This window comes from Nicotiana tabacum, chromosome 22 (assembly GCF_000715075.1).
Source record: "Nicotiana tabacum cultivar K326 chromosome 22, ASM71507v2, whole genome shotgun sequence".
Taxonomy (NCBI): domain Eukaryota; kingdom Viridiplantae; phylum Streptophyta; class Magnoliopsida; order Solanales; family Solanaceae; genus Nicotiana; species Nicotiana tabacum.
Genome location: NC_134101.1, coordinates 61,072,347 through 61,098,117, shown reverse-complemented (window position 1 = coordinate 61,098,117; position 25,771 = coordinate 61,072,347). Strand labels below are relative to the sequence as shown.

General features: G+C 37.7%; 2 protein-coding genes across 2 annotated transcripts; one reads left to right on the top strand and one right to left on the bottom strand.

Annotated features, from left to right (window-relative positions):
• The first annotated feature begins 2,823 nt into the window (after positions 1 to 2,823).
• Positions 2,824 to 15,615, top strand: LOC107799899 (vacuolar protein sorting-associated protein 41 homolog). Its single transcript, XM_016623066.2, has 19 exons — positions 2,824 to 3,254; positions 3,883 to 4,152; positions 4,265 to 4,444; positions 4,736 to 4,996; positions 6,069 to 6,201; positions 6,307 to 6,397; positions 7,356 to 7,458; positions 10,523 to 10,626; positions 10,699 to 10,792; positions 10,893 to 11,048; positions 11,134 to 11,196; positions 11,317 to 11,382; positions 11,654 to 11,854; positions 12,948 to 13,025; positions 13,108 to 13,227; positions 13,306 to 13,386; positions 13,473 to 13,558; positions 14,737 to 14,818; positions 14,925 to 15,615. Exons 1-19 carry the CDS (start codon positions 2,988 to 2,990, stop codon positions 15,375 to 15,377), a joined length of 2,889 nt encoding a protein of 962 aa, XP_016478552.1. The 5' UTR covers positions 2,824 to 2,987; the 3' UTR covers positions 15,378 to 15,615.
• A 1,597-nt stretch (positions 15,616 to 17,212) lies between these two features.
• LOC107799805 (protein argonaute 5-like) lies at positions 17,213 to 25,127 on the bottom strand. Its single transcript, XM_075244070.1, has 22 exons — positions 24,560 to 25,127; positions 22,614 to 22,813; positions 22,244 to 22,393; positions 22,029 to 22,162; positions 21,791 to 21,900; positions 21,448 to 21,548; positions 20,894 to 21,032; positions 20,667 to 20,783; positions 20,458 to 20,565; positions 20,292 to 20,363; positions 19,842 to 19,952; positions 19,580 to 19,751; positions 19,335 to 19,456; positions 19,104 to 19,241; positions 18,860 to 19,002; positions 18,719 to 18,781; positions 18,571 to 18,634; positions 18,187 to 18,322; positions 18,001 to 18,074; positions 17,836 to 17,930; positions 17,720 to 17,751; positions 17,213 to 17,630 (listed from the first exon to the last, which is right to left on the bottom strand). The coding sequence occupies exons 1-22, from the start codon at positions 25,028 to 25,030 to the stop codon at positions 17,449 to 17,451; spliced, it is 2,934 nt and encodes a 977-aa protein (XP_075100171.1). The 5' UTR covers positions 25,031 to 25,127; the 3' UTR covers positions 17,213 to 17,448.
• Between the last annotated feature and the right edge of the window lie 644 nt (positions 25,128 to 25,771).

Below are 25,771 nucleotides of genomic sequence, written 5' to 3'. Positions count from 1 at the left end.
GTAACATCTTCCGAAGCAGTGGAATCTAGGCCGTCAAAAAAATTATGGAAAGAATCGGCTACTCCTTGGGCCCCATCGCCGAGGTTACCTTTCAACGCCTGGGCCTCGTTTATCATAGAAGTCGTAAACGAAAGCGACCCAGAAAGGTCAATCACCCCAAGCACCTCTTGGGGAACGTTATCTTATGATCGGGATGTACCGGTCACATTTTCCTTCTCGACCTCACTAGCTCGGGCCAAATTGGTCTCGGCCCTCTCGGAGACTTCAGCCGCTGTTTATTCCATGGCCTCCATGGCTTGAGGCATTTCGAAGCCGCTTCTCACGCGGGCCACTAACTCAGAATTTTCTTCTTCCTCGGACTCATCCCTCAACCAATTGAGTGAGTCCTATGAAAGTTCTCGGGCACTGGTTTTCTTAGGTTTCTGCGCAGGTCGTTTACTCGGTCTTTTCCTTTCAGGGGTCGAATGACTTGAAGTTTTTCTTTTCCTCTTCTCTTTGCCCTATTTCAAAGCAGGGGGATCAGAGTGTATATCACTGTTAGCTGATGGAGGCCTCATCTCGACGACCTTTCCTAAACCAACAAAATGAAAATATAACGGATCAGAGACTGATGATGAAAAAATGAGATCAGATGTATTATTAGGGAAAAACCTTTACCATGATTACGGTCCTCCCATCGGCCCTTCGAGAGCTCACGCCATAAGCGTTCGGAATAAAGTCTCTGTGTCGCAATGCCCTCGACCCATTCTTTAAGTTCGGGAATGGGGTTCGACATCTGCGCAACAGCTGTATCACATAGCATCGATGAGAAACCAAACGGAATGAAAAGCAATAAAAGGAATACCGAAGGCAAAGCTAAACTTACGTTTCATGTTCCATTTCTCAGGGAATGGCATGTCCGCGGCCGGGATTAAGTCCGAGGTTCTCACTCGAACAAATCTACCTAACCAGCCCCGATTTCGATACTCAAGAACAAGGTCTTGATGGCTTGGCGTGCAAGCTTAATTAACCCTCATCGGTAAAGTTGAGGGCTCTACAGGCGCATGAGATGGTCGATGGTGAATGGACATCCCTTGACCTTGCTCACAAAGAATCGAAGCAGAATAACGATCCTCCAAAATGAAAGATGTATCTGCCCAAGCGTCACATCATACCTTTTGCAAAAGGCTACGATAATCGGGTCTAGAGGACCCAACGTGAAAGGGTAAGTGTAAACACTTAAGATACCCTCCACGTATGTGGTAATTGATTCTTTAGGGGTAGGAACCACTACATGTTTGCCTACCCAGTTGCAATCCTCTTTAACCTTATCGAGGATGTTGTCTGTGATCGTACATATGTACCTCGAGACCGGTTCGCATCGACCCTGTACCATGGGCGTATTCTCAACCTTGAAAGCAGCCACATTAGGGCACCTGGTAGGGATGTATGATCTCATAGGGGGTTCCTCAGTAGCAGCATGAGGAGCATTTTCAGAAGGTTTTGAAGAAGAATGTGTTTCTTCTTTAGGAACAGACTTTGAAGTTTTTGCCATTTTTATAAAAAAAAATAAAGGAAAGAGATTGTTGATAAGGGGAAGCTTTGAGATTGGCAATGAAAAAAACAGAAGATGAAGAAGATGAAGTTCTTAGAACGCAAGAAGGATGTGAGCGTAAAAGTTCTAAACGGATTAAAGGGTATTTATAGGTTCCTCAAGCGGCGGTTCATCTCCCGAGGTAGCCGACCGTCAACTGACATACATTTAATGCCTCGAAGACTGGACTGACGGGTCGTTTCCACTATTCTTATCACCTACGCCATGTACCCGTCGTCATGATTTATCGAAGTAAGGACCGAGGGTTCATATCGTTTTAATCGCTTACTCTCCGAAAAACGAGGGGACTATCTGTATACGGGTATAACCGAGCTCTATGCTTGATCGAGGCATCTGGAACAATAGGTCAAGGCTCGACACCTACGTAAGAGATCGAAGTTACAGATGTAACCGAGCTCGATATCGAGGATCGAAGTTCGAACAAGACCGTCAGATTTGCCCTCGAGTTTATCGGGGGCACGACCGACCTCGAAGAAAAGCTTTGTCAATTCACACGACAAGTATCCGTGATTCTCGCCATTGACCAATCATTATGGCAAAAATTACGGGATTAAGTCAAAAGGGGAACCAACGGTCTAAATAATTTCCTATAAAATAATGTCTTAAAGGTTTCATCTCCCTGTATATATATATAAAGGGAATGAAGTAAGTCATTGGACACATTGTAACATACTTAAGAGAACAAAATACTATTTTTTCCAGCTTGTTCATATTATTCTGGCTTCAATAATATCACATAATTCAAAGGAAATTAACCTTGCGAGGCTTAAGTTGTTCAATCTACATGATTTTGTTTGTATTTATTTTTTTACTTATTCTTCCATATTAGATCTGATTTCTCACTTTGTATCAAATTAGATTACATATCCTTAAAATCGCGTATAAATTCAATTGTTATCCGATTTAGGGGTAAACAATGTTATTATCTTCTCAAAGTTACTTAAACCTCATTGACTAGATATTTAAAAAAGGAGAGTTTAAAACTCAGTACTGAAATTAACTCATTCTGTATACCAAAAAGACCACTCTAATTGACAAAAAGAAAAAGACATTTACCAAAACAAAAACAAACAAGAAACATTCCTAATCCAATATGGAAATATCCAAAATTTATTTGAAAAATAAAATAAATGAGGATTAAGCACAAAGAAGCGGACAGGTGGTAATCATAATTCGTCAGCTTCCTTTTGTTTTGTTGCAAATAAATTATTAGTCCGTTAAATAATAATCAACTGTTTAACGTGCACCAAAAAGGTTTCTTCATCTTTTCAAAGAAGCTCAATTTCCGCTTTCCAGATAGATCTTAATAATCTCTCTCTCTCTCTCTCTCTCTCTCTCTCTCTCTCTCTCTCTCTCTCTCTCTCTTAATTCTCTTAATAATTCTTCTACGGCGATGAACAGTATCGTGATGTCTCGAATGCCATCGGAGAATGGAATCGACGGCGACGATGAGAGAGAAGAAGAAGATTCTGAAGAAGATTCTGGAGAAGAAGAAGAAGAGGAGGAGCATGAGCCGAGGTTGAAGTATCAGAGAATGGGCGGTAGTGTGCCGTCGCTACTATCAACTGATGCTGCCACGTGTATTGCCGTCGCCGAACGAATGATCGCCCTTGGTACACACGCTGGAGCTGTTCACATTCTAGATTTCCTCGGTAATCAGGTGATTAGTATTTTCTCTTTAATTGAATTGAATTGACTTCTAAGTTCTAACTCGTACTTTAGTTTATTCGTGACTGAAGTTCATGTTACTTTGTGTAATTATTTGAATTCTCTATGAAGCATTGATTAGTCAATCACCTTATAGTAAACTTTATCGAGTTTTTTTGCCTTTAATTTGATTTAGTCCTGATGATAGTTTAAACATATTTTTATTGGATTATTTTGTTGTTAATAAGGCTCTACTTGAATTGGTGCTTCTACTTGATTTTGTAAGATTTATGATAACATGTGCATAAGCACTTAACGTCTAACTGTGAGGCCTAATGGAGACCATGAGAGACTTGAGTTCAAATCTTAGTAGAGGTGAAAAAGCTAGGTGATTTTTGTACTGGCGAGAGGATGCAGGTATTCAGTGGAGTTGCACGCAAGCTTGTACAGACCCACTATTGTAAAAAAATAACATGTGCATAAATATAACCCCATCCTCATTTTTTTTTTTTAAAAACACCATCAAGAGCTAAACCTTATGGACTTATCTCTATTTTCACAGTAGGCAAAAGTATTAATGTTCTACCAGTATGCATTTCATCATTTAGTTTGTACATAAAAGCAACTTTAATTTTCTACAGATTAAGGAGTTTGCTGCTCACACTGCTGCTGTCAATGACCTTTGCTTTGACACAGAAGGGGAATACGTTGGTAGCTGCTCTGATGATGGCTCTGTTGTAATAAATAGTCTTTTTACTGATGAGAGAATGAAATTTGATTATCACCGACCAATGAAGGCCATTGCTCTAGACCCTGATTATGCAAGAAAATCTTCCAGAAGATTTGTTACTGGTGGTTTGGCAGGTCATTTGTATTTAAATGTTAAGAAGTGGCTAGGCTATCGTGACCAGGTTTGTTGTATGTTTTTGTGTGGTAATTATTTACCTGCACTTTTCTATACCGAAAGACTTGGAAAGACCTTGGGAGTCTTTTGATTATTCCTAGTGTGCTTTTATTTGGCAGGTTTTGCACTCTGGTGAAGGTCCAATTCATGCGGTGAAGTGGAGAAGTAGCCTCGTCGCCTGGGCAAATGATACAGGAGTTAAAGTCTATGATGCTGCCAATGATCAGCGTATAACATTTATTGAAAGACCTCGTGGGATTCCTCGACCTGAACTGCTGCTCCCTCATATAGTTTGGCAGGTTGGCTTTGTGACCCTCATGCAGCTTACGAGCAACAACCATATCCATCGATTTGTACTCATTTTACATATTTCTTCACTTAGAAGAGATTAAGAAATGTGATAATGCAATTTAATGCTGCTACTTTGTGTAGCCTTTCCCTGCATATTTTGCAAGGAGAATAAGATCATAGTGGTAATCTTAATCTTTTTTGAATAAGTAAGAACGCAGTTGTACTTTTTGGTGCTCAGTTATCATGTGTCTTACTTCTGATTATTCTGGCGTGTTCTCTTGTTTTATAATGACATTCAGGACGACACTCTTTTGGTCATTGGTTGGGGAACTTCTGTGAAAATCGCATTGATAAGAACAACTCAAAGCAAAGGCGTGAATGGGACGTATAAGCATATACCTATGTCTAGTCTGAATCAGGTGGATATAGTGGCATCTTTTCAAACCAGCTATTTCATTTCAGGAATTGCTCCTTTTGGTGATTCTTTGGTTATTCTAGCTTATATTCCGGGTGAAGAAGATGGAGAGAAGGACTTCAGCAGCACTATTCCCTCCAGACAGGTAACTGTTTCCTTTTCTTTTTTTTTGGACCTTGATCTTGACTCGCGGATCAAATCTCTTTGTACTTGGCCCTTTTCCTACATGGATCAATCTCATTACTTGCTCTACTTTATGTTTGGTGAAATGCTCTCATATGCTCAACATGTATGTGTAATTCAGATAGTGATGAAGGGTGGTATCGTCAAGAAGTGTCGTTACGCTACTTCTGTGAACCTATAATTTCCTTTTTTTGTTGAGTTTTCAACCACGATTGCTGTTTTCAACTACACCTAAAGCTTAGGGAATGAACTATGATATTGTAAGCAATTTGTAATTTCTTCTGCATCTTCTGTTACGATAAGATTCATGATTCACAAACTAAGCATTCAGGAATCCATTTTTCAATTCGACAACTTTAACGCCAACCTATTTTTCATAAAAAATTTAGCAATTTAACTCTTAACTTTCAACACCAAAAAAAGAAGAAGATAAATATAGGACTGGAGGAAGTGGATAGAGGCTCGGGATGGAGTCAACTGTTCTGGATGAAGGGTTGGACTGGGAGCATAGGGGCTGAAGAGGGTTGTCTTTAGTGAGAAGGTTAATCTAGTCCACATGCAGCTCACTTTTGTAAGAGTTCTTGCTTTTGAAAACGAAAATGGGTTATGTATACACTTTTTGCTAACTTGGATGAAAACGTACTGGATATCACTTCAATGCAAAGATTTGAAGGCGTTATGTGTATATTAGAAGTTGAGGAGGGTTACAACAACAACAACAACAACAACAACAAACCCAGTAGTTGAGGAGGGTTAATGGATCGAAATAAAATAATACAAAAAAGAGGAGGAAAGTGCATTCAACTACCGTAGCCATCTAAAAAGTCATGTCTGTGCAGTGTTCTAACACATGAAACCATCTTTGTATGCATGAATTATATAGTTTCCTTCACTTATCCTCTTTATGGTTTGTTCTTGAAGAGTTGAGGGAATTTTTCTGAACTTCAACTTTTGCACACTTGAGCCTACCAATGTCCCTATTATTTGATAAATTTATATGGTAATAGTTGCTGGACTTTATGAATATCTAACAGGGAAATGCTCAAAGACCAGAAGTGCGAGTTGTGACGTGGAATAATGATGAGCTCGCGACGGACGCTCTTCCTGTTCACGGTTTTGAGCATTACAAGGCCAAAGACTATTCGCTCGCTCATGCTCCATTCTCTGGTACTCTTTGCTTGACTATAACTAGTTCCTTAATTCCTTCTTCTTTCACATTGGCATGCGGTGAGAGTTTTTATGGGACAAGGTAACATGTCCAAATGATTATAGGTAGCAGCTATGCAGGAGGTCAGTGGGCTGCTGGTGATGAACCCTTATACTATATTGTATCCCCAAAGGATGTCGTTATTGCAAAACCAAGGTTTGTAAGCTCTTCTTTATTCTTTCATATGGTTTTGAAATTTTTGTTACGCACACTATTATTTATTATCTTTTATTTGCATTAAGATGAGGGTCTTTCGGAAACGACCTCTCTGCCTTCTCGAAGGTGTAAGGTCAGCGTACATACTACCCTCCCCAGACCCCACTTGTGGGATTACACTGGGCATGTTGTTGTTGTATTTGTATTAAGATAAAGTGTTATTTTTATAGGGGAAATTTTCCGTTGCATATCCTCCATTTTCTCGAATAGAATAGATAATTTACTACTAAAGTAAAATGTTATAAAGTATAGAAAAAAAGGGACAAAATTTCCTCAGTCAACATAACACGCAATGATTAGTAAAAGAAACTTTTGGCCATGTGTGCACATCTATCGTTTTTGAATGTCCAATGAATGAAGACATTCCTTAGCTAAGTTATTTATATCCTTAAGAGGCCTATTTCTCCATAACAGAAAAATATTTTTAACTGTCGGTACTAGCATTCTTGAAAAAAGTTTGCCATCAAAGAAACCAATTTTTTTAATCCCAGACTTCCACTTTGGCGTAACAAACTAAATCCCAACTCAATTAAGTAGTTCCTCCATATAATAAGATATACTCTTCCCAAAGAAAGTCGCCAATAGTACACTCAAGCCTCTAAACTGCCTTTCAAGAATTCTGAACAAAGACATGTAGTACAGTGGGATGCTATAAGTACATTATTGGATGAGAGTAGCATGCAACCTCCGAAAGTGAAGATACCCCATCCAATTTACATTAAGGGCTCGAACTTGTTACTTAAGACACAAGTCCCTCGACCTTTGCCAATTGAGCTAACCCCTGGGACAGCTATTTTTACACCAAAATATGGAAAACCCTCCCCCTTTTCAGATATAGGGATGCAGATTGATAATAGTTGTCATGTTAATATGCTTATATTCTGAGGTTGGTTGTTAGGGATGCAGAGGATCACATTAATTGGCTACTCCAGCATGGATGGCATGAGAAAGCTTTAGAAGCTGTTGAAGCCAATCAGGGTCAGAGTGAACTACTTGATGAGGTATTCAATCTGAATCTGGTTTCTAATACTCAAGGGTAGCTGAATGTATTGTTAATTTCCTGCTATTATGCTCTATATAGCTCTCAACTGCTTCTTCACTTGTCTTTACGCGTAAACGGATTGGGAAGTTTCTGGAAAGGATTCTTTTTACCTGGGCTTGCATGCTTTCTTATAAGACGGTTAAAACCCTCAGGGGTTGGCCTGGTGGCAATTGACTTGAGCCTTGGGGTTTGCTCCCTTTCAAGGTCTCAAGTTCGAAACCCACTGGGTGCAAACAATTTCTGAGGGCCATCGGACTGGGTAAAACCTGAATTAACCGTGGTGCACTTGCGGGAAACTCCTTGCCGAGGGCCTGTGCACCCCCGGGATTAGTCGGGGCTCAAAGAGACTTGGACACCCGGTGCAAATCAAAAAAAAAATAAGACGGTTAAATTGATTCAGCAACTAGTAGTCTATTTGTGTGCACTCAATCAGGTTGAGTACTGATGGCAATGGGTTGGGATTCCCAGCTCACTCCACAGTCCAAAATTTTTCTCTTCTGCTGCTTATTTGAATAACACCTCCACTGGGATTCCCAGCTCACTCCACAGTCCAAATTTTTTCTCTTCTGCTGCTTATTTGAATAACACCTCCACTAACAGATCTCATTTGTTTGCTATTATGTTTGTTGTTTTTTGTTCTATTTGTTCATTTTTTCTTGTTACTGAGCAAGTGCCCTGTTTGCCCTTTAGAAAAAGAGAATCCAATGTCACCTTCAAATCCCCAATATATAAATATTTCAACGTCTTTATGATTCATGAGCGAATCATCAAATCAAACTAGCATTAGATACAATTAGGGATCTGTTTTAGTTGAAGTGTTATGAATCCATCCATTTGCAAATACAAGATATAAATATGCGTGTTTTTGTGCCGAAAAAACATTTTTGATTTATAAGTTAACATGGGTTTCAACTGACAATGTCAACATTTTGTATTTTGCACTTGTGAAAAAAAATTAATTATGTAACTTTACAAAAACCTTATAAAAAAGTATCTTTGCATTCTGCAACTGTCTTTGATTGGGTTTGAAATTACATTTTACTTTGTCACTAATGCAGTTCTTTAGATTTTAGAATTCATGGAGTCTCATCGAACAGGAAACATGCCGGGGTCTATCGGAAACAGCCTCTCTACCCACCATCTTTGATTGGGTTTGAAATTACATTTTACTTTGTCTCTAATGTAGTTCTTTAGATTTTAGAATTCATGGAGTCTCATCGAACAGGAAACAGGAAGTTTGATGTTGGAGACCCTGGGATGGGAGGACTAAGTAAGATTTATTTCAGTTGCCAATGGCATATGAAACTCACTGTCTAAATGGTTAATGCAACACGTTCAATTGGATGAATCTAGTTGGCTTGTGAGGAATTCAATAGCATAAAGGCAGTTGGAGATAGAAAAGAAGATACTTCATTCTACAAAAGAACTGAAACCATTATGCCACGTACATCACATCAGACATAATCTTCTCTGTGGATCCATCTGACTCACACCCTTACTGATTCGATAGCCAGGAAATAACACTTTCGTTTGGGTTGTCTTTGCTACAGCTCATAGAAATCCGTGTCAGTCTCACTTTTGCTTCAGGGGGCTCTGGATCAGAGCCGAAATTTGTGGACGGGGTAGAAAATAAATTAACAAAGAGAAAGAAATGAAAGTTCTTTTTTAGTTCAATCCAAAAAACAGAACTAATAAGATGAGATAATTAGCTTTCTCGCAGTTTATATAAGAAGGTGGTCTGACTATGTGTCACTATTTCCTGATCTCTTCCAGAGATTTAAGGCACCCTATCAGATCACTTTCAATGACATAGGCAATATATGGATCTAGTTTTATGTTGTTAACTATTCTTTTGATTCTTTTGCAAACCAGAACAAGCGATTTACAAATCTCATTAACTGTAACTGCTTTCCTGAGGTCAGGCTTATAGATATGCTTTAGAATTGTCAAATTACTATTTTGAGATTATTATAATCTAAAATCAAGGAAACCAATTCCCCCAAGTATTAGATAAATGACATACTGCCAAAACAGTCTAGCTTTGAGCTTTAGTTCAGTACATCAGCTACAGAAAAGAGCTCATGCTCCAGCCTCGTACCCAATTATTTGTCCCCACTTCCTCCCATACTAGACTGCGCAATTCTTGCATAAATCTATCACATTGCATTGCCTTAGCCTCTTCAACAACATTACCTATTAATGAGATAACTTTCCAAGTAATCATTTGCTATCAAGCCCTTTTCTTCTTTCAGTTTCTGCCTCTTATTCAGAAATGGCAGCCCGAGAGGTAGCAAAATGGTTACTTAGGTAAAAGTTTCAAGATAATTTAAGTAAAAAAGTTATTAGTATAATTTACAGAGATTAATCTTTTATTAAAATTTCAAATCTAAATTTAGTTATTTAATAAACCATTAGTTGAAAGAATACTAGTATATATTACGTAGCTACTAGTCGACCAGCCACCTACCAGCAGTGGATAATGGTTTCCATAAGCAGAGGTGAACCTTCTAACAGAAGTGAACCGCTGCCAGCAGGATTGCACAGCACCGGATATTTCCAACCACTGGCCGGTGGCTGTCTCCTACTATTTATTCAGTATTAGAAATCTCCTACTATTAAATCAGTATTAGAAAGTTTAAGAAAAATATTTATGGTGATTAGAGTTGTTTGATATAATGATTGTTTGGTGGTTATACCCAGTAAACCATGTATATAATGAGTGTTAGACTGTTAGTGGCTACCCAGTTATAACACTTGTTAACTACCCAAACTCTTAATAGAGTGGTTGATTAGTCAGTCATTGTGTTTGCACCCAATTCCAGCACTGGGGTTTTTTAATGGAGATAAATCATGCTTGAAGAGGATTCATTTAGGAAGTTGCTCAATTTTGGCGTCGTCATTTTCAATGTTAGATAATTGCAATGTTAAGAATATTCTTGATCTTCCTTTTTCCATTTTGTATGTGATTAAAGATTGCATAACCAAGTAAAAATCTCATTATTGTTTGTTTCTCTCTCAATCAGGTTGGTTCTAGATACCTTGATCATTTGATTGTCGAAAGAAAATATGCTGAAGCGGCATCTTTGTGTCCAAAGTTGTTGCGAGGATCAGCTTCCGCATGGGAAAGGTATTTAGTGTTGTTAAAATCACTATCTTTAGGAAGTATACTTTTAGTAATTTGATTTGGATATTGTACTAGATGGGTTTTCCACTTTGCACATCTCCGGCAGCTTCCAGTTTTGGTTCCATATATCCCAACTGAAAACCCAAGATTACGTGATACGGCTTATGAGGTCTGAACATTGCCGTGATAGGTTTTCCTTTCACTTCTTGTTATGACTTCTCTTTCACAGCTAAAGAAACTCAACTGGTGAAGCGTCTGTTGTGGTTTAGGTAGCTCTTGTTGCTTTGGCAACAAATCCATCTTTCCACAAGGATCTCTTATCAACTGTCAAATCTTGGCCACCTCGCATTTATTCTACAATGCCTGTTATCTCCGCTATTGAACCTCAGATTAATACCTCATCTATGACTGATCCACTCAAAGAAGTAAGTGCATAGAGGTTCCTGCCTATGACTTATATCCGAGATGCTTTTTGGTATATTCACTCAGTGTGCTAGTTTTACCATGTAGGCACTAGCTGAGTTATTTGTAATTGATGGACAACACGATAAAGCTTTTGCTCTTTATGCTGATGTAAGTTCCACTTTAACGATCATCATGCTGTATTAAGTGCATCACTCTGAAAAGGGGTGTGGTTTCTGTGCTTTAACATTGATTTTTTATTTTGTTTTATTTATTTCATGATGTTTTCAGCTTATGAAACCGGATCTATTTGACTTCATCGAAAAGCATAATTTGCATGATGCTGTTCGTGAAAAGGTATGATTTTATGATGGACTGGCTGAAATTATTAACACGATTTATATCGTGCTTTGAGAGATGTAATTCAGCTCAACTCGAATCTATTCATAGTGCAAAGTTTAATTCCTTTTCAATTGTTATTTACTATCTTCTACAGAAGTAGGCCAATTAACATTTTACAATTTGTAGAAAAGATAAGCCATGCTTTTTGTATATGTGGTCTCATTTGGAAAATGTAGCACTAATTCCTCAACTTATCAGTCTTAATTCCTTTGACATGGATTGATAGGTAGTCCAACTTATGATGATCGACTGCAAGCGTGCGGTACTGCTGTTAATCCAGCAACGTGACTTAATATCACCATCTGAAGTGGTATCACAGCTTATTGCTGCAAAGGATAAGTGTGATTACCGATACTTTTTGCATCTCTATCTTCATTCACTATTTGAAGCAAATCTCCATGCTGGAAAGGATTATCATGACATGCAGGTTTGTACAAATTGACTTTAAAGTTTTGACTCAAAACTTGAAAAGGTCTTGAGGTAAAATTATGTGACTTGATGAGACATCTTCCACAAGCAAGATTATATCTCTTCTTGTGCTAGTTTGGGGCTGTTTTGTGTTTTAATGTTACCTGACAGTAGAGACGGTGTCTTTGTAATGTATTTTTAGGTGGCCATGTACTATTAATACTACCTGATGTCTTTGTTCTTTTAGAACTATTACTTAGTTGAACTTTACAAATCATTACCCAGGAACCCCAAGTCGTTGCCAAACGTTAAGTTGATATGTTAATTTTAGTAATTTGAAGCGATTCAATCAAGAAAAATGTATAGCCGCTAGTTTTGATATCATTGTATACCGTGCCTTCTTTATCAATATTTGTACGAGCCTTGAATAGCTCAAGCAAAAGCTACTGCATATGTTATGGTTACCTACTTACGTTAGTAGTTTGATAATGAGACAATCTTCTACCAATGTTCCATATCTTATATCTGGTTGTTGTCAATTGCATTCTCAATCCATGCACGAAAGATAAGATCCAACCACATTTTACATTAATGTTCCAACAGTTTGATTTTCTGATCTTTTGGCTGACTTAAGTATCTGTAACCAATGAGGCTAAAAACAAAGCAGTTGTCGTAAATTCCTATCAGAGAAAGAATATGTAATTGTAACCTCCAAAAAAATATGATGTTTGGAAAGGCAACACAAGTACTTTATTGTATCTTTCATTGCTCTAGTGGTAAGCACCCTCCACTTCCAACCAAGAGGTTGTGAGTTCGAGTCACCCCAAGAGCAAGGTGGGGAGTTCTTGGAGGGAAGGGCCGAGGGTCTATCGGAAACAGCCTCTTTACCCCAGGGTAGGGGTAAGGTCTGCGTACACACTACCCTCCCCAGACCCCACTAGTGAGATTATACTGGGTTGTTGTTGTTGTTGTTGTTGTTCCTGTATTCTCAAAAGTATATGCATCTAATTTTAGTGTAAATGCTCCGACACCTTTTTTAAAACCGAAATGCCTTTATGGTGTTTCCTATATTGTTTATTACTATTTGATAGTTCTTGTTATGACCTCCATAGGTTGAGCTGTATGCTGACTATGATCCTAAGATGATGCTTACCTTTCTAAGAAGCAGCCAGCATTATACATTGGAGAAGGTTTGTGACATGAATGGCTGACAATCTCAATCTTTGCTTGGTTGGTCTTCTTATTCACCTTGTTACAACAAAATTTTGTCAGGCTTATGAAATCTGTGTGAAGAAAGATTTACTGAAAGAGCAGGTTTTCATCCTTGGAAGAATGGGGAACGCAAAGCAAGCCCTTTCTGTTATCATTAATAGCTTAGGAGATATAGAAGAGGTACTTGAACCTAATTTTATGATCTTCATCTTATTTCCAAATTTTGGTGATGAGACAAGCCCCATAACTAAAATGCAGGCCATAGAATTCGTAAGCATGCAACAAGATGATGAACTCTGGGAAGAACTGATAAAGCAAAGTTTTCATAAGCCTGAAATGGTGAAGTTCATCCCTTTCTTTTTCTCCCATTATCTTTGCAAAGCGGCATATTAAGTGTCTGTTTCTATATTTCATCTTATTGACAGGTTGGTGTACTGTTAGAGCATACTGTAGGAAATCTCGATCCCCTTTACATTGTCAATATGTTGCCAAATGGCCTGGAGATACCTCGGTAAGTTAGTCCTGAAAACTCGTTCTTCTGTTCTAAGTATAAACGTGGGGAATCTTACTGGTCTTCCTCCTCGCAAAATTTGTCTTCTGCTTCAATCATGGTATTTAGACTTTCTTTTCCTCTCTGTATTGGATAAAAGCTGCATCTTATGCTTATAAAGTAGACTCTCCATGCATTTGGGTCCACCAATTTATTATTATGGAGCTGACAGAGAGTCTACTTCAAAAAAAAATTGCTTTATCAATCATTGTGGACACTATATACACTTGGGTGCAGAAGATAACTGTTCGGAAGCAGCTTGAGAATCTAAGAATCTATCAATTGTAAATTAAAAAAAGGACTACTTGTTCTAAGGCAGCTTGAGAGTCTATTCATAAAATTCATGTTTGTTCTCTGTAATTAGTATTACTTGATCTGGCCCTGAAACAGAACAGCCAGTTGCTGCTCTAGTTGTCTAATATCTTTTTGAATAATTGTAGATGTTAAAAACTGTGACCAGCCTACTGGATTTAAAAATTGTAGTGCCACATTCATGTCTCCAAGTATTGAAAACAAGTTATTTGTATAATTTTGTAGAGCTTTTTTTAACAAAGATCCTAGGAAGCCAACTATGAACCTTTTAGCCTTGCTCATGCAGAAAGTGGAGTTTTCAGTTTAGAGATTATTTTTGGTGGATCAACATTTATAGAGTCCAAATTATTTTATTGGTTAATATTGGTTTAACACTTGTAGATTCATTCAGCGATTGGTCCAAAGATTTCCCAACCAAGGCTTATATTTACTATTTAGGATTCAATTGTATAAGAATCTACAAATCATGGCTATTAACAGGGAATTTCTTTTCCTTCAGAGGAAGCTCTCTCCAGGAATTGTAAAACCAAAGAAGAGTGCCAGATGAAATATGGATATTGTCATTATCTTGTACCGCATAGAAATTTATTGTTATGCTGATTAAGAGGATTTCCTTTCAGAGGAACCTCTATCCGGAGGTTGTACAAACTAAAGAAGACTGCCTGATAAAATATGGAATATTGTCATTTTACTTGTACTGCATTAGAGTTGTCCTTTGCTTTACCCTCAATTTCAGTCAGCTAGTCTTTCTGAGTGCTATTAGTTGATCTGGATTTTAGTTAGAGCTAACAACGTAAATGTAATTGCAATATTGCTCTCATTTGCAGTCTGAGGGATCGTCTGGTCAAGATTGTGACAGACTACAGGACAGAGACTTCTCTTAGACATGGGTGCAATGATATACTCAAGGTACAGTATTCAATGTATCTACCTTCCATGGTATCTTGTGGAAGATTCACATTATCTTGGAAGTTGTACTGGGGCAGTTCTTTGACAATTTGGGTTTTACTGACAGGCTGATTGCGTGAACTTGTTAGTTAAATATTACAAAGAAGCGAAGCGCGCTGTTTGCTTGAGTGATGAAGTAGATGAGGCATCTTCCCATAGGGGTGAGAAGAGGGCTTCACATCTGGGAGAGAGAGTAATGAGCATGAAATCCATGGAGGTTAAGTCTAAAACCAGGGGAGGTGGAAGGTGTTGCATATGTTTCGATCCATTTTCTATACAGAATGTATCAATCATTGCCTTCTTTTGTTGCCATGCCTATCATACAACTTGTCTTATGGAGTCCACCATTTCCATTGGTGGAAAAAAAGAGGCGGGAGCTGCTGCCCATGGGACTGTCTCATATGATGAATATGATAATGGCGTTCGCGATGATGATGATGATGAGGATAAGGACGAGGACGAGGATGCCTCAGGTGCCCCGCGGATGCGTTGTATTTTATGTACCACAGCTGCAGGTTAAATATCTGCTAATTTTGTGTCTGTACCATAGTTTTGCGTGGTGTGTGCATATATGATGAGCTTGTGATATTATTTAGGCACTAGGTTCTTCTTGTTCTACAGCCTGTATCTTTAGTGGTGTAATTTGTACTATATTTATTGTTGAGTTCAATTGTCTGCTCAATTCCCTAAGATAGTAGGTGAATAAATGCTGTTTTCTATTTCCTGTGCTAAGGTGTTTTTTTTTCAATTGACTGGTAGGTCAAATTGTTTGCCACCAATTAATGTTCGTTTCTCTTTTAATCGTGTGATAAGTTAGTGAAGTTAACATTGTTGATCAGGAAGCACTAAGAAATACAGCACAAGATGAGTGATAGTATAAACTATAAATTCAGACACATCAGTTCCCTGATTGTGAAAGCAGTACAGAAATTTCTGGGTCGCTTAGTCTTTCTGTTTAATCCAAAAAAGGCACGCCCTTGGTCACAGAGACTTAATATGTCGGTTATGTAAATCCGTCAGTTCAAATAGTTCGTGTACCTTAATTTAATTTCATTTACTAAGTTATTGATCCTTAAAGACAAATCAATCACGGACCAAAATAAGTTGTATTTAATTCCTTATTAGCTTGCGTAAAGGAAAGTGTTAGGGACAGAATTTTGGCCAAGACCACGGCTGCCACAGCACCCCCACCTCACTGCATGTATCTGCCATTATTGTTGGCGTCATTTCATTGTACAAGTAGCCTTGGACATGAAAGGTGGACCTTCATGTAGTAGCCACCGGTGTTTTAAAAGGCGTGGGCGTAAGCCCCGAGGCGCGGCGTGTAAGCCCCATAGGTATTTAATTTTTAATATTTTTATAAAATAATATAATGATAGTTAATATTTATAAACAAATAAAATTGCATAAAAATTGAAGAAAACTATATATATGTGTGCTCCATCCCCGCAAAAAACTAATCAAAACAATCTATTATACGTTACTTACAAGCACAAGTAATTTGAGTCTTAAAGAATAAAGTTTTCTATATGGAGGAACAAAAAGGATGATTAACCTGCAATTTGAATTTTGAATTTGCTGCTATGAAGAAAAATGTAGTTCTCTTTGTATTTGTAAAAAAATTGAATATTCATTGCTTTTGGGAGATATTAGCTTACTAGCGGACAAGATAAAAAAATGGAAAAACCATGAATTGGCGCTTAAATCAATAAAAAGGTCTTTACTTTTAAATTTAATACTTTTGAGTTCCTTTTTAAACCTTTTGAGTAATTACCAAACTGACTTTTGAGAATTTGGGTATTATAGGAAGGACTAATTTAACAAATTTTATTTTAATTTGGGGCTTACTCCTTACTAAAAAAACGCTCCCCGAACGCCCGGGTGTACGCCCCGAATGCCCAGGCGTACGCCCCAAATTGCGGGGTGTACGCCTTTTGAGACTTTCGCCCCGGGACTCGCCCCAGAAACGCCTTTTTAAAGTAGAGGTAGCCACTTGCCAAAACTATCTGAAGCTCTTTTACCTTTTTGGCCATGTCAATTTGACCCTCCCAGAATATACAATATACTTGATTTTTTCTAGATATGGAATAAATATTTTTTATATATCCTAGACGACTACACTACAGATCGTATTCATGATGTTGCCGAACAAAACGATTAACTATACTGCACTTCCATATGGACAACTGAATGTACTCGATCCTTATAATCTTTCGGATTTGCTTAGGTGAATGACAAGTTAAATTCGAAAGAAGTTCTCTTATAAAATAGTAACTTATAAAGATAGAAAGGCACACAAACACTCTATAGGCATATAAACCTCCAACAGAAAATTGGAAAGCTAAACAGAATATACCTGAAAATTACGTAAATATAACTTCTCTTTTTTACTGTCTGTTGTAACCATTAACATCCGAAACCCCAACATACAATTGCAAAAAACAAGTATGTTACTCTGTGGGTTTGTGTCAAACCCACAGGCCAGCAAAACACTGATAGTATATAATTCAACTATTTGTGCATGGTCTGTTGTAATAAATAACAAAAATCCAAAAGAACATTCCTACAAAACTCAAAGATAAAGGGAATCCTTAGCAATAAAACATGACATCCCTCACATTGTCCTTAATCTTAGGAAGCGGCTTCACCGCTGCCAACTGATCCCTGGTTGCTCTACCACCACCACCACTAGTTGATCCAGTATCCGACATATCACCCTCCAAGTAGTAGCGTGCACGAAACGCAGCTAGATGGGCGTAATAGGCAGGTGGCACTGCATACACAGCCACATATAGTTAAAAATAGAGCACTTGATAAATGCAAAGAGACAAGTTTTGAAACCATTGAGCTAGAAAAACTGACCTATGGAAACCGAGCGTGTACACCTTGCATAGCTGAGATGAACAGATGTGGATTATAAGATACTCTGAACCTAAAGAAATACTTCTTCCAAGTAAATAAAGTTTGAGAGATCTTACGTGTAACACAAGAAGTTTGTTAAATTCTGTATGGCATCTGCAGTGAATCCGTTCTCATCAAACAGGACATGGTAATGCGTGGGACGACTAGTACCCTGATGAATACCAACATGAGAGATCATAAAGGATCATACAACTGATAATGCACCAAAACATCAAATTTACCTTGATCCCGGCATGGCTACACAAGTAAAAATCAAACTCCGTAGGGTGGCAAATCTTGGTATCAACAACAGTACCTATATTGAAAAAGTAATAGCAGTCATACTATTAATTATTCATCAATGTATTCACACATAAAAATATGATCAAATGCTTGTATCAGATGCTTGAAGAACAAAATTTTGAAACCTGGCAGAATGTTCCCACTCTTGTCCGTCATATTACGATCATTATGATTAACAGGGAACAGACGTGTATGGTGTCTCTTCTGCACTACCACAAAGGTAACTCGTGGCAGATAACCTTCTTCCAAGGATGTGCATGCCTAAAGAAAGGTGCATGTAAGAAAGGCTGAATTTCAGGACTTATGATGTTAACCCTTACCATCTCAAATGTATTTCATTAACATACATCCAAATTAATATACGAAGTAAACTTGTGGCTTCATCAGTCATATATCAAATTTCTCTAATTTGACAAAAATCAAGAAACAATAAAGTGAGAAGATCTAAGAAACAGCATCTACAAAATGAAAATACAGAAAGCACTAAGCCTTGGGACAGGATTTTATACCTTGCGGATTGCGTCCATTTCTTCCAATAAAACCTGATTGAATTGACCTTCGCTCACTCCATCTCTGTCATTTTACAGTGAAATTGATTGGCTAATGTGGAAAAAGGAGAGCAAAATCACCAGCATAATCAAATGGAAGAAAACAGACCTATAAAAGATAATTCTACCAGGCTTAATCCCTGTAGATCTTCGAAACGCAATCAGTAACTCCCTGAAAAGAAAATTTTGTAAGACAACAAGAGCTTTGGTATGGAAAGCACAAGCATGGAACAAAATTAAGAACTTCTACCTTATCATTCCGCCATGAACAATCCCTCTTTCAGGATCTCCGTGCTTTTGATACAAGTCTTCAATGATCTCTTTCCTGTGGGGCTGTGCAGAAACAAGACACCTATATTGACTCACTTCAGGCCAATCCATTGAAGCGACTACCTGAAAAAGAGAACTTATCATTTTAGATGAGTGTGGAAGAGCCTTTTAGCTTTCAATAGCTAAGCAATTTAAAGTTAGAGATGGGAAGTAATACAACATACAGCAGCTATAGATGGACTAGAATCTTCTCCTGGTTGTGGATGTGTCACATCAGCACCAAAGACAATTGTGGGGATATCAGTGAGGAAAGGAATTCTTCTATGAACTGCCTGCTCCAGGACAGAGTTTCTTCCACCCACCTGAAGTAAAAGTGTACACCAAACATTGGTATAAGACGACAGAATCTCTCTTGAAAACTCTTAAACAGCTTTGCAATACTTGGCATGACAAACCTTGACATTTATCTTTAGAGCAAGGTTTTCAAGATACTGTTTGTTGGGTCTAGATAAATTCCTAGGCTGACAGCATTGGGACACAATTCCCAAATCTGTTTCACAGACTCGCTTAATCGTCCCTGAAAAACAAAGATGTCATCCAAGATAAATAATCATTCAACTTTCAACTACATTACTTCAATATTGTGGTGCTATGTCTTTCCTTCTGTTTGTCAATTAATCAACAATCTGATATAACTCACCATAATATCCAGAAACTTCCGGAAGAATAACAATTAACAGCTGAAGATGTTTCAATTGATGCTCCATAGTAGCTAGCTTTTGAGTAGACGCTGTATGGATATCAACCAGAGTCTTCTCAATCTGCCCAGCATGAGCTGAGCGAATGGGCACCAAAGGCTGAGGATTGAACACCTACAACCAAGCACAACAAGTCAGATCTGGCATGCAACTTGATAAGCACGTGCAACTGCACAACTATGGAAGTGAAATTTATAGCCTTACCATCCCTTTACTACAGCACATTTCAATCAGTGCCCTGCAGAACGGTGATGGATCAACCCGTGAGAAGCTGACACAAGTCCAAGTGTCTACCTTGCCACCATTGACCATTTTCTAAACAAAAATCACAGATTGAGCCATAAATACTTGTAGTGGATAATGACATGATGAAAATATTCAAGAACATTAACACCACTGAATATGACAGCTTTTGACAAAATGGGAAGAGATGCATTTGCACTCAGTTCAAGTTCAAGCTCTATATGACTCTGAAAATAAACCCCACACTACATTCATATAATGAGAAATAAGGAACAAAGAGCATCCCATCAATTTAACACTAATAAGAACAAGAAATCCTAGAAAAATATCAGGGACAATAAGTATTCAAGTTTTTACCTAAAAACTTAAATGAATGCAAAACACTCAAGAGGATAAGTGACAATCTAATACCTTATTAATCATGTTCCACTGACCAATCCTAGGATCCACTCGTGATTCTTGACCAGATTCATGATACTTTAGCTGCAAGACCAATAACGATGCAGATGCTAAACACACATGAAATTAAAGCTTTAATGATCCATGAATACACCAAAAACATAGACCAAGGAACTACCATTGGAGGCTGAAGAACCCGTGCATCAATGGTGGTGAGTTCACTTCGAACTTCAATACCAAATTCTTTCACCATTTCGTCAGCAACATAGTTGTTAGAACTCACAATCTACCGGAAATAAAAGAAACACTAATTAAAACACATGTTAAAAAGCATGTGAAACTAATTGCGACGAGAACTCGTGTTATATAGATCTGATGTATACATGCCTTTACAATGCTTTTCTCTCTATCAACAGGTCTCTGACAAGTTGCCTTTAGCATCTCCGTGACCTGCCTGCCATTCAACATTTTGGTGTATCTTTGTCCTGGGACGATTTGGCAAATCTGAAAGCAAAACATATCAGAAGAGAAAAATTGCACACGCAAAGAGATAACAGCAATAGCAATCAAAAATAAAAATGAAAAGAAGCAGAATGGCACTAAGAGTAAGTAACCTCCATAGGCAGATACATGGGCTTTGCATCGCTGCCCGCCTGAATCGCAGGCAACATTGGGAACCTAAGTACAATGTTGTACTTCTGCCGGAAGTAGTCAACAACTGATGTCTTCATTCCAGTGTCGTCAACGGAAAACCTTAATCAATAGAAATTGTCAAAATAATTAGTCATGCCTAGAAGAGCACAAAATAATCCTGAAAAAAATAATTGCAACAGCTAACAACATAAGAAGAGCAAAACTAATGAACAAGGCAATAGCCATACTAGAGATAATTCCTTCAAGCAAATCCTATGAATACAGAACTAAAAAGAATACATTAAACAATACTGATAGATGTTGCACTAAGTTGATAGTGAAGTTGACATGCTTAAAAGCCTCGTAGTGTTGAAAGCATTAACTTTTTTGATAAGGGGTGTAAAAAGCATTAACAAACTGCAAGTGCAAACCCATAAAATAACAACCATAACCATCACAACAAGCTTGTGAAGTGAGTCTAATAGTCTCACTTAAGTCACAGTACCCAAACTAATGACATAAACTAATGACATACATTATTTCCTTCACTGGTTGAGCGGACAACCCGGAGATCCTATAGCGTCTGATGCCATGATGACTCACCTCAACTTTAACACCTTTCAGAACCCTTTTGACCTGAAATTAATAGTGGAACAAACGTATGACCTATGTGAAATAGAATGAACATCTGAAACATTTTTCAGATAAGTAGAATAAACATCTAAAACACTTTCAAACTAATAGCCAGAGGATAACTAGAGACATAATGATCCTACAAATATTCAATTTTCTTTGGCAGACACTTCTCAAAGACTTCAAAGTGTGGCAAACATAAACAGAGCACAAATAACAACTACCAATAAGCAATTTTCAGTTACCTTGATACGGTCTCGATCAGACATTAACCTATTAAGATCCCTGAGATTCAAGTACCTCGCAACATACTCATGTACATAAATAGACTCATAGAATGCTCTGGCTGACATATCTGTAGCATAGTAGCAGGAAATAGCATGTTAAAGGAAGTAATCCATATAGTCTGAAAGAAGCCAAAAGAGAAAACTAAAAACACAAAATGTAACAATCCGCGTCCCAGGCTTCGTTGTGGGTTCATACCAATATTTAGAGAGAGGCCCATCTGGGTTGGCCGAAGACTTTGATAATACCCTTTCCAGTATTCCAAACCATCAGTAAGCAAACCATAATCTCCCAATGTGTGATGGAAAAAGGACCTTCCCACTACTTCATATCTGCAATTGACAAAACTCAAGGTGTCTCAATTATCATTCAAAAGGAAAAAGGGAAAAGAATACAAATAGCTAGGAACATACTTGGCTGATGGTGATGCTCGAAGCGCCACATCCAGAGCTTGTATAGTTTCTTGCGGGGCATCTGATTGCCTACATTGCAAGAACTGTTTCAAGTGATGAAGATCAGCTTTGGCAGCAAACTTGATAGAGACCTTAAACTCTCTTTCCCTCCTGAAACAAAACCAAACAAAACAGTGCAACAAAAGTTCGTAAGAGAAACACTAATAAATAAAAACAAGACAGTGGTAAATCATCAAAAACTATCAATCTATAGCTCAAGCCTTGGAACCTGATGAGCTTGGAACTAAAAGTATCTCCATGGGCTTGATCAATTTACAAGGAAAAAACCTATAGTGCTTGAAAACATGTAAACGCCAAAAGCAAAACTTACTTTGCTCCACCACTATTACCATCTAGCTTGATAATGAAGTCCTTGGAGGAGAATGGGAGCGGCCCAGCAGTGTAAACACTCTTCCCACCATCATATGCTAAATTCCGACCACCCAAGTGTGACTGTTTATAGTCATTAACTAGCTGGCTCATAATCTCTCTGCATACTTTCTTTGACAGAACCTCTGGAGAGATTGTAACCTGACAATTCAAAATTAGAAGTTATTAATAAAGGGAGATTTGACATGCAGCATCGAAAAATGGATTAACAGGGATTGAAGTGGCAGAAAGTGTGCTCGGCACATATCAGATTTACCAACATTTGAATATGCAAAGACAATATCAGTGCTATGACAGACTCTACATTTGGTCCATCATTACACACATCTAAATTTATATTAATAGCTACGAAACAACATTGTTAGGACAAAACAAAAATTTTAAACCACTTCAAATTTTGTTGAACTCAGATGAAGTTTTAGTAAATACTAGATATTATAGAAATTAAAGATAAAATAAGTTAGAAATCATGCTCGTAATTAGTAAGCGTATTTATATGCATAATACACACACACACACACACACACACACACATATATATATATATATATATATATATATATATATATATATATATATATATATATATATATATATATATATATGTAAAGAAAAGGAAGTTCATTAAAACACAGAGAGACACATTGACACTTTAGCGCTAAATACACACAGGCGCACCAAATATTACTATGGTATTGGACACCACACATACACACACATATATATATACAAACGTTGCTAGACACACAAATACATGTACACTGAGAGACACAGGGGCGGACCCACATGTATCAAAGAGGGTTCAAATGAACCCGCTTCGTCGAAAAAATATACTGTTTACACACGTAATTATCATCAAAACCAAGAACAAAGCGGTTATTTATATAATGATGAATCCGCTTGACACAACACACCTTTGAGGCGTGGTGGTCAAGCGGGTTCAAACACTCTGGATGGTCCAGCGTTCGAGTCTCATAGCAACACTTACCTTTATTGATTATGTTTGTATGGCAGCATTACCCTTATTAAGTTAAGTTAGCTTCTTAACACTTCATTCAAAGTAGGCTCATTCAGAGTAAGTTTAGGTAATAAGCTCTCTTCAATTAATTGTATTAATTTCGTTTAGTTAATACTTTTTCTTTTGATTCTTTTTTTGGGGGTAAATAAACAACATTGTTTCTATAAATGAGGAAAATATTTAAATATGGTTATATGTTTTAGAGCTTAATATACTTTTAAATATGTTAAATAGAACTTGTTAGCAAATCTTTAAATTTGTTAAAGCAAAATTAGTTAAAGTAAATAAATAATTTATTCTAAAATTTAAATTTAAATAGAATTTGTAATACTTTTATAAAAAAAACTTGCTCAACTGGTAAAGCTAAAAACACCAACTTAAAAGTAATGACTTTATTTGTTGTAGCGAATAAAAAAGAAAAAATATAGCTGAGCAAATCTCCCTTGTTATATTTGATAGCGTTCCTATTATTAGTGCCGTGTTTAATGAACCCCTTGTGTAAAATACCCGGTCTGCCACTGGAGAGACACCATGACACTTTAGAGCGCTAAATACACACAGGCGCACCAAATATTACTATGGTATTGGACACCACACATATAGTGTTACATATATACAGACGATTCATGTATATAACCATACATATGTACGTACCCACACACATACAGAAATATATACAGATGTGTGTGTGTGCGCACTCGCACACAAAAACACACAGAGAGAGACCTTTAGCGCTATATACACAACAGTGTTGTATACAGACACACATATGGTAGAAACAAAATTATTTATAAAATGTACAGAGAAAGAAAATGACGTTTAGCATGATTACCTAACACATATCAACTAGTAGCAAATAAATTACTTACATCATAGTGATGCAGATCCCGATCAGCAACATGAACGAGAAAATGATTTGCTCTTATAAGGCACTTCCGTCCAACAGTTCCGTATCCCGGTCTATTAGGAACCCGAATGCTTTTCGATGACGCCGGCGGCGGCCGTGGCGGTTGTACACCAGTAGCCGGTGCCGGTTGTTGGACAGGCTGGGCCACAACAGGACGTTGTGATGAGGAAGGCTGAAGCGAAAGCTTCTGCTCTACCTCGCGAGAAACCGATGAAACCGTCATCGCCGGTCGTTGAGGTTGAGACGCCGGTGGAGCATTGAAAGCCGGCGATCCTCCACTACTAAATGTTCTACCACCGTGACCATCGGAGGAAGACGGCCCTCCGGCGCCACGACCACCGGATGAAGACGGCCCTCCGGTGCCACGACCACCGGATGAAGACGACGGTGTTCGACCACCACCGCCTCGACGTCCGCGTCCACGTTCCGACATTGCTATCGACGTAACGAGAGAGAAAAAGAGTAAGTAGCAAATGCACTGTAGTGCTGATTTTGTGAGTGTTGAGACGTGACCACGGAAGAAGTGGAAAAGACTGGGAAGTTGTATTTGCCTTTAAAAGAAAACCGAATTTTGCTTGGACGAATTTACCCTCCGGTCCTCCACTCTAATGTTAATTATTTTCAAGTCCACACACGCGTAATTTCCCTACTTTTCCACCATGACAGAGTAAAGATCTTTGTTACCAACATATTACTCCTTCCTTTTGAAATCAACGTATGTTACATTCTATAGCAAGTAAGAATTGGTTAAAACATAGAGATATATTAATTATTAAGTGACTTTTTATAATTGCTAACTACATTGATAATGTATGTCCATTAAATTTTCTTTTTTCGCACCCGATCCTTTATTAGTTTTTTTTTTAATTCCTCCATATATAAGAGGAGGTTGGACTTCATAGTCTTTTACCTATACCATCAAGGAAAAAAAAAACATCACTCTGAGACACACGCGTGACTATAATATAATTGAGTAATAAATCTGAAATAGATTCTGCTTAATTTGGAAAAATAAATATAAGATTTGGTAATAGTATAACAAAAATTATATCTTTACCGTAAAAATTTTATAATGATAACCGCATGATTCACTTGTCTATATTATCATTTGAGAAAGGTATAGTACTTAATAATTTACTAAGAGTATAGAGCTAATATAGACCTCCTAACCATC

Bases quoted from the DNA above. Each gene is read 5' to 3' on its own strand.
- LOC107799899 (XM_016623066.2), top strand. From the start codon at position 2,988: ATGAACAGTATCGTGATGTCTCGAATGCCATCGGAGAATGGAATCGAC. The intron at 3,255-3,882 runs GTGATTAGTATT...AATTTTCTACAG, and splicing joins TAGATTTCCTCGGTAATCAG to ATTAAGGAGTTTGCTGCTCA. The intron at 6,398-7,355 runs GTTTGTAAGCTC...GTTGGTTGTTAG, and splicing joins GTCGTTATTGCAAAACCAAG to GGATGCAGAGGATCACATTA.
- LOC107799805 (XM_075244070.1), bottom strand. From the start codon at position 25,030: ATGTCGGAACGTGGACGCGGACGTCGAGGCGGTGGTGGTCGAACACCG. The intron at 21,549-21,790 runs GTAACTGAAAAT...TATTAATTTCAG, and splicing joins CTGATCGAGACCGTATCAAG to GTCAAAAGGGTTCTGAAAGG. The intron at 19,457-19,579 runs GTGAGTTATATC...TTTGTTTTTCAG, and splicing joins GGAAGTTTCTGGATATTATG to GGACGATTAAGCGAGTCTGT.